The 8,813-nt window shown below is 40.6% G+C and overlaps 1 protein-coding gene across 2 annotated transcripts in view; it reads left to right on the top strand.

Moving 5' to 3' along the window:
- WDR37 (WD repeat domain 37) overlaps positions 1-8,813 on the top strand; it is a 95,380-nt gene that overhangs the window by 24,011 nt on the left and 62,556 nt on the right. Inside the window, exons 1-2 of one of the 2 annotated variants that reach the window (XM_019508175.1) lie at positions 1,530-2,162; positions 5,272-5,449. In XM_019508175.1, the coding sequence (XP_019363720.1) occupies positions 5,312-5,449 (138 nt within the window). In that variant the 5' untranslated portion in view covers positions 1,530-2,162; positions 5,272-5,311. Of the gene's footprint in view, positions 1-1,529; positions 2,163-5,271; positions 5,450-8,813 lie in introns of those variants that run through there. The other variant, XM_019508176.1, reaches the window with a different exon arrangement.

The raw sequence follows: 8,813 nt of genomic DNA on the forward strand, positions 1-8,813 counted from the left end.
CAGTGGCAGCCCGCTCTGCCCCGCATGCAGATGTGGGGGCACACACACCCTCAGCTCAGTTTCCCCTGTCCCCAGGGCCTCACTTACCTCACCGCTCCTTGCTCCTGCATCTGCCCCACTCCCTCCTTCACTGTGAGGGCCTCGATCTGGCCACTGACCCTTTCCTCCCCACCTGCTGGGCTGGGGGGTGGGGATCAGTCCTCCAGCCTCAGAGTGACACTCTGAGTCTCTGAGATCGACCAGTTGATCGCGATCAACTGTTTGGTGACCACTGGTATAACATATTATTGTATGTACCTATCTGAAAGAGAAAATAATTTCCTGCTGAATAGGCTAGCTGGGCACTTTTTGCGTCCTGCCTCCCCCCCACCAGTTTAATACCGGTGTGCATGGGAATTGAGTACAATACCCTTTTAATAATTTGCATTGTTTTCCAACATTTCTTAGATCTGTACTGACATAAATGACAATATTGCTACCTAAACTACGGATAAATCTATTGGTTATAGCTCAATCATAAAATGAATTGCTTACCTAGTAATTAATCACTTGCCTTCTCCAAGTTATTGTCAGAAAATACTCTGATTTTAAGGTATATGATATTGCTATATTTTATGCAACTTTACTTTTTTGCAGAAGGACAATTATTGTAATAATAAGTAAGTTTCATATTTACTTTTGTTATGCATTGCATAGTTAAATACTGTTCAGAAACTTGATATTTTTAAAAATTGATTTTTTTGAAGTACTTAGGAGACTTAAGACTGCTAGTTCATGGGACACAAGCCCCACACCTGGTTTTGAAAATCACTCTTTAAATATTAACTATCACAGTTGCTGAAGACCAGATAAAGGGGAGCAGGAACTGGGAAAAATGAACTTCTCTTAGGTAAGAGATCTTGCTGAAGGGTGCTTACGACCTCCCTGTCTCATATTTTATGGCAGGCTCCCTGTCTCTGAGCTTTATTTATGGTTGTATTTTTCTGAGCTTTTGCGTATCATCCCTAATGGACAAAAAAGGAAATGCAGAGCTCTCCTCATTCTGTCTGCTCTCTGACACTTCCTAAAACAGATTTCCTCTCTGGCTTTCAGCCTCAGGAGTATTGTGACCATTTTTTTCCTTTTGTTACACAATGTGCTTTTGAACATTGACCAAGAGGCAAGAAACATACAGGTAGACTTGGCTGGCTGATTGCTTTACTGCGTTACTTTCTGAGCTAGTAATATTAGTGTTTGCAGTTTTGCTTAGAAATGTTTCCTCCTTGTAATCTATTAAAGCACAGTGGGAATTTGTTATCCAAATATGTTGTGTATTGCTAATTTCATGCAATATTTACTTTGATTTAATATATGGCAAGGTGTTACAGAAAGGTAGGTGATAAAGTTCTAATTTCACACATTCTAAAAAAATGTGCTTGTAACTGCTTTTAAAGAATAGCAGTGATTCACAATATAGGCTGTTCTCTGGAGTGTAGAGCATTTGTCTCTTTTTTTGATTGGTAGCAAATTATTTTGTCAAGGCTTAGACAAATCATTGTGGGGAAAATACTTATTTTAGCATCTGTACCTTTCCAATCTCCCAAACAGAACACAATGTACTTATTTTTACAGTATTTGCTTGTTGATGTTCTTGTTGCATTTTGCAGAATACAGTTGAACAGTATTGTATCAGTCCCTATTCCTCTGTTCTGAAGGTATTTTGAGCTGCCTCCTTTTACTGTTAGTGGTTCGCTTTGGGCCATTCAGGTTGGTTTGGAACCAGCTTGCCTTATGAGATATGGGGATCTTCTGTCCCTTGTGACTTTGCATCCTGTTGGTAGTCCGATCAGCAGGAGAAGAGAATATGGTTGTCTTCAGAAGCCATTGATATCCCTCCCTGAGTGAGAACTTCATCGAATTAACTATATAATGTGGGAATATAAAGTCCATTTTATTTATTTATTTTTTGCTACTCTTCCTTGTTTATATTTGGATCATATATGGCAACTAGTATTAACTTGTTTGTTTGTTTGTTTGTTTTTTAAGTCTGGCATGTTCTAATTACTAAAGATTTGAATTGAAAATGTAAAAAACTTGACTGGCTTGTATACTGACTGTTTCACTAATCAATATTTAATATGGTTTTCATAGGATATGTAACATGACACTGATATTCTGGACAGGTAATTTTCACTGTTTGAAAACCTTACATAATAAGGGATTCCAGGTATGCGAGAAATGAGCACCTACCCATCCTGTACCATCATATTGCCAAGGATCTGTTTTGTGATGTTTACACTTCAGCAAATCAGTCATTTTAATGTTTAATCACAACATCCTTTTGATCAACAAATCATTTTTAGAAATTTGGAAAAGTTTTGGTGCTTGTATTTAAAGGGACACTGTCAACTTTAATTTGTATGAATTGACTAACAAAATTCAATAGTATCTCTTAAAAAAAAAAAAATAAAAAAAAAAAAATAAAAAAAAATCTGATCCCTAATTTTAAAAGCTTGTATTTTTTCTTTTCTGCTGAAGCTTAACATTTTTTTTGGATGGGTTTGAGAACAGCCATTGAGGAACTTAAGCTATGTCCTTCAGTTCCTCTTCTCCTTCCTCTTTGCACATGCCTGCCTGCCGCCTCTTCAGTTTAAGCTTTGCTACAGCTGTGTACTAGTATATACACTCTTGTAGGGCCTGGGGAAGAGTGTGCATGTGAGCTCTCTCCAGAATAGTGCATGAGTGATGTGGTTATACTGGTGCATGAAAAAGATTGCAGCTCATCATCAGTGAAACTAACACCAGGTAGAAAGCTGTCAAGTGGGTGAATTGAATTAAGTATTTTCATTTAAATATTCAGCTTTGAATTATTAAGTGTAACAACAATATGCAGCCTTTTCACATGGGGGAGAGGCTTTTTTTTCCCCTCTTCCCCTGCATTTGACTGTGTCCCTTTAAGTGAAATTTATTTTTTTTCTTGATCATTTTTATTGTGGAGCGTACTGTTACACAGATGCTAGAATAATACAAGAATTAGAATTAGTGGGGATTTGAAACATCCATTTTAAAGGAGTCTGGCGAGGCATGCCAAAATGAAATGATGTGCAACACAATGGCAGATGTATATAGTCAAGCTAAATATATAGTATAGACATGGTAATGCATACTGAAGGGCAGATATTCGGTATACTAGATTCTGAATTTTAACTTCAGGGCACCTGCTTGGACCTCCTTGTTCATAGGTATATTTTTATGGCAGGTATAGGAAATAGTATTAAGTTCTACATAGGGGATGCTGAGAATTAAATAATACCTTAAAAATTGATGTAGATGTTAGAAGCAGGAAGGTGGGTCAGAGGATAGAGAACAGAGGGATTTTCAAAGTCTGCTCTAATCCTAGATTTAAAACAGAGGCATATGATAATTGGCACTGGAAAGTAGTTTCCTAATTATGGACCTCATAACTAAGAACAATAGGGTACTCATTGTAATATCTAAAGCTGACAAAAATAACTTGTTGGATGATCATATTTGTTACTTGAATCCTAGCTTTATTTTATATCTAGCTAGTTTATTTTTGCCATAAATTATTAAAAAAAAGAAAGTTGGGTGAAATGAGAAACATTGGCTGGTTGGAGTTCTTGCCCTTTTTTGTGTATTAAATGTTTTTCTAAACCTAGTTATACCTCCATAAACTACAGGTAAAATTGTCATAGCACTGGGACCAAAGAGATATGGTCAGGCTGAATAGGAGCATTTTAGAGAATGCTGCAAGCTTCCTGGGTTTGAATATTAAGTTCAGCATAGATTTTTGTCTCATAGTTTAGTGGGACTGCTATAACTTAAATGATTCAACATGGAATTCAAGAAAGGAATGTGGGAGGGAAACATTCAAGCTTAAAGTAAAATTAGCTTCTTTCCTTCCTCCCCCCTTTCGACACTTTGGCTTCTTTATTTATAAAAGATCAAGGCAATTTGAAGGCCATAGTCTGTAAAGGCCACAGTACTTTTCAGTAAATCACTTTTGTCCTTGGCTGTATGAGATTTGATAACCTAGGATTTCAAAGAGCTGAAAATATCAAATGAGTTAACATGCAACCTTGTAAATAGCAATGGTGCTCATTCCTAGCTTAAGATCTAATTTGTTAGCACATGTTAGAATGGGGATGGCCATGGATTTAATTTAATTTTCCTCTGATTTAACTTTTTTAGGAAGCTCAGTTGCCTTATTAGCTTTGCCAACTCTGCTGTCCTATTTCTCTGCAGGCTGCTTCAGTTATTCTCTGGGCTGTGGTCACTGTTTCAGAAATTATTAACGCTGGAGAATGAATCTTTTCAGTTTATCTCATTGTGGTGTCTTCAACCAAAATTTAAATTAAGAACTTCAAAACATTTGAATTTTTCTTTAGTGAAACTGGGATGAAACTAAATGTCTATAAACTTATAATCAACTGAAATTAAAAAACCCCTATGGTATTCTAATTTCTGGATGTTGTTCAAAATCAAGATTTTGACAGCAATGAACACTTATGCACTAAATTAAACAAACTCAGGAATGTAGTGGTAAACTAGGGGAGCATGGTAACATTAGCTGGAGATACTGTCAGGTGACCTAAACAGCTTTATAAAACCTTATATGGGTATAATCTAAAATAATTATTGAACATGAAATTAGCTGTAAGCAAAAGTTAAACTGACAAATCTAGTTTCATTATACACGTTATTGTAAAAACCTAAATGTAAATTTATGATCTAAATTGTTACCAACATTTGGTAAAAGCTTGTATATTCATGAAATAGTATATATTAAGCACAAATATTGGCGCACGTATTTCTAACCTGACAGTGTCCCTCATTTACCATGTCCCCGTACTTTCATTTTCCAGCTGAGTTTTACCTTTGCATGTGGCTCAGTGAAAAAAAAGTACAAATTTATTAATTTCCTGGAAGCATTTTGGGGCTATCATGGGTTGTATTAAAAAAAGTTTAATAAGCATGAGGTATTGAAATTTTCCTTTTTTGCCAAGGGTTAGTAGCTAAGTGGAAAAGTGCAGTGTAGTGTGATTTTTCTGCTTGTATAATTGTATAGATGCATACACATGCCTAAACCTATACAGATTAATTATATTTAAATTACAGTAGTAACTACTAGAAATCCTTCCTTCCTGGAAGGGTTTAATAGAAGTTAAACAAAATTAGAATTCAGTAGACCTAAATGTTTCCATTCAAAGAACTGTTTTTAATTTGACCTATTAGGTAATGCACATTGTAATGCTTGCTACTTGTCCTTAGTTTATCATAGGAGCCTCTGTGAAGGTATCTTTTTGAAGTAATGCCCACAGAAAGTGGAAGTTGTGCAACTGCTCGCCAAGCAAAGCAGAAGCGCAAATCGCACAGTCTTTCTATACGAAGAACCAACAGTTCCGAGCAAGAACGGGCAGGATTGCAAAGAGACATGTTGGAAGGGCAGGTAAGCCAACATGAACTGAAGTTTAATCTTTATGTTTTAACACTTTACAAATAACCAGTGTAATGGACAGGTGGGGCTGGAGAGAAGAGTACAGTGTATATTTGGTGCATGTGAAAAGTAGTATACTGTTTTGTTGACTGCTTTTATAGTTTTGTTGAAGCTATTCAGTTTGTTCATTGATGCATCCCACCTTTTTTAACTCTTTTCCCCATAATATCTGTAGAAAGGGGGCTGAGGTGGGGGGTGGGGGGGAACGAGGATGCTCTGCCCCTCTGAAAAGAAGACATTGTCACTTGGTAGTCTTGGTAGTGGCCCATCAGGTAACATGCAAACTTTGGTTACTGTTCTTGATAGCTGCTTGGCTAGTAGTCCAGATCAGTACTGGAAAAATCCTTTGTCTGAAATAAATGCAAGTGTTTGTGACTGCATTAGGCAGTTGCATTGCTTAGATCTAGATCTTTAGTACTGAATATAATTAGGGGTGATTTTTTTTTTTTGGCTGATGCTGATAGCCAATTATTAACAACCAAAGCAGCTGATACTGATTTGATAGCCGATTTTACAGGAATGCAGTCTGGCAGGTTGGAGAGCAGTGTCCTGTCTAAGTCTGTGTGAGGGGGAAGGGGTACTGGGAGTGCACGTCAAGGCCCCCATGGTGAAGGAGGGAGTGGGGCTGAGGCTATGGTAGGTGCTGCTCAGTCAGGGTGGTGAATGGGACCCCAGGGGTAGGAGCAGGATGAAGCCTCCAGCAGCTTGTCCAGGGGTCATGGAGGGTTATGGGGGTGGGGGCACTCCCTGTGGCTGTGTATACTCCTGGGGGGGAGGCATAGGGGGGTGGGTGCCCCCCCCGGATTTGTGCATGGGGCAAGGATGGGCTGCAGACTCAGGACCAGGGGCTGTGCTAGCCTCTTCCCAGTGTGGGGGCTGGATGTGGGGCAGGTGGTGGCGGTGCTGGGAGTGGGCTACATGGAATTTTTTGATGCTTATAGCTCCCCTAGACACCCCCCCTGGTCCCTTCTCGGGTCACTCTGCTATGCTGCCTTTCCCTCGGGAGCTGTGCACTGGTGCCACTGCCACTGCCCAGACTGCCCAGTCCTGGCTCAGCTCCATCGCACGGAAGAGGCTGACAACCCCTGGCCCTGAGCCTGCAGTGGGGTGCCTACCCTCATCCCGCACACAAATCCAGAGGACATGTAGCCCTACCATGCCTCCCCCAGGGGAGTGCACAGTGGCCAATGGCTGATAATGTTAATTTTCCTTTTATCAGTGCTGATCTGATATGTGACTGATATGTTGGTGCACCTCTAAATATTATGTGAATCTGAGGGCTAAGGCTAAAGTTGACTTTTGTTCATTAGTGAAAATTTGGAATAATTGGTATGCAAGGAACTTGAGCAAAGTTAATGTCTGTTATTATATATGGGAAGTTAGTAATAGGAAAAGGGTATTGTAATTTTCCTTTCTAACAATAATGACCTTAAGGCTAGGTACATTACACTTAACATGCATTAAGCACTTAAACTGCTTTAAAAAAGTTGGATCCCACCCTGATTTAACCTTCGATGGATGTGGTATTAGACTAAAGTGCTTCAGACTAGAGCACTTTTTTCAATGTCTGTACTACTACATCCATCATGCTTCAGTATAGGTCACAGTCTGCCACCATCCCAGGGGCCCCCTCATTGGGTGCTGTGCTAGTCCTGGTGTGCTCATATGTTCTAGGCGAACACTGGCTCAGTCATGTCCTTTAGCTTGCACAGTGGAGACAAGAAAAAGGTTTATTTCCTCCCTGCGTAGCTGGCCGAGGTGGGGGTATGGGGACGGAGAAATGGAGTTTTTGTGCATCTTCTGCCCCACCCTTGCTGCCTGACCAAGCTTGTGGGATCAGGTCTTGGTGGGGGCCAGGCTAGAGCTGTGTGGCAGAGAGGCTCCGTTTCCACCCCACCTTGACCCCAGTTCTGGCACAGCAAAATGCTGGTCTGGGCAGCCCTGTCCTGCAGCTCTGGCTGTTGTTAGGAGGCTTGTGGGAGAGTAGGGAAGGGAGGCCCGTTGCTGTGAGGGGCCCCCCTCATAGCTTGTTGGCTTGTGGGGGCGGGTAGGAGCATGCTGGCTTTGCATGGCAGGGCGGCTCCCAGTTCCAATTCCCAGCCGGATAAAATACTAGCGCAAGAAGCCCCCTGCTGCAAATCTTGGCTGCAGCTGTCAAGAGGCTGGGGAAAGGAGCCCTCCTGCCAGGCAGACTTGGACTTGCTCCAGCCCCCACCCAACTCCAGTCCCAGCAAGCTGTGGGGGGGCCTTCATGATTGGGAGTGATTCTGTTCCCCTACTTCTGCTTCCCCTTCCCCAGCTGCTGCTGATAGTTGCCAGTTAGGAGGGTGGGACTGGGGAGAGAGGCTGTTGTGGCAGCTTCTGGGGAGGTGTGCAGGTGTGCTTCCTGCTTGCTGGCCTTGGTAAGTGCAGGCAGACACCAGCCCTGCCCCCGAATGGTGAATGTCTGTTCATTTCATTCCCACTCTAACTTAAAGTGCTGTAAGTAAGTTTGATACAGCACTTCCACCAAGGGCTTTTTGAATGTCTGTACTTGGCCTAAGTGACGTCTACTTAAACATGGTATAAGATAATCTGGTTTTAATTTGTTCTTTTTTAAATGCTTGAGGATAACTAGGATTTAAGTGCATTTCACTTGAGGCAGTGCAGTGAATGACAACATCCAGACCTTGGGTGTAATCATAAGTTACCTCCTTGGTGTTTTAGTAGCAGATGCAACCTGAAATTGTAATTTTTTTAATTGAATGCTTCCTGTAACACTATCCCAGTATAATTGTAGGTAGTACTTACAAGAAAATGGTTGGGTGGAAGTGATGCAATTAAACAGGAATTGATAATATTTAATTAAAAATAGACTACTGCTGCATACTACTTGATGTACGCTTGGTAAAGTAAATACAAAACTTCTAATTGAATTATTGAGGAGAAATGGTTTGAAATACTAAGAACAAGATTATATTGGGGAGGGGAGGGGAAGGGAAGGGAAGGAAACAACCCATCTGTAGTCTGAAGGAAAAATTTCTGATTTTCTAAGCCCTCTGTGAAACCACACTGAACAGAGAAATTTAATTGCTTCATTTTGCTCAAGTGGCAAGAATTCCTTAAAAACATTAGTTACTCATTTTGACTTCGGATAACTACTTACATGTTACCCAGATTACTAAAAAAAATAAGTATGTCACGGCGCGGGGCCCTAGGGGCGGCCGTGATCTCCCCTAGCGCCCCCTACCTTGCCAAGTTTGCATTAAAGCATCCTCATTCTTCCCCGCCACATCTTGATTTTTTTTTTAAATTGCTTGAAGATATGTAAGACAGA

The sequence above is a fragment of the Gavialis gangeticus genome, unplaced genomic scaffold (genome assembly GCF_001723915.1).
Source record: "Gavialis gangeticus isolate Ggan-Ray unplaced genomic scaffold, GavGan_comp1, whole genome shotgun sequence".
NCBI lineage: Eukaryota > Metazoa > Chordata > Crocodylia > Gavialidae > Gavialis > Gavialis gangeticus.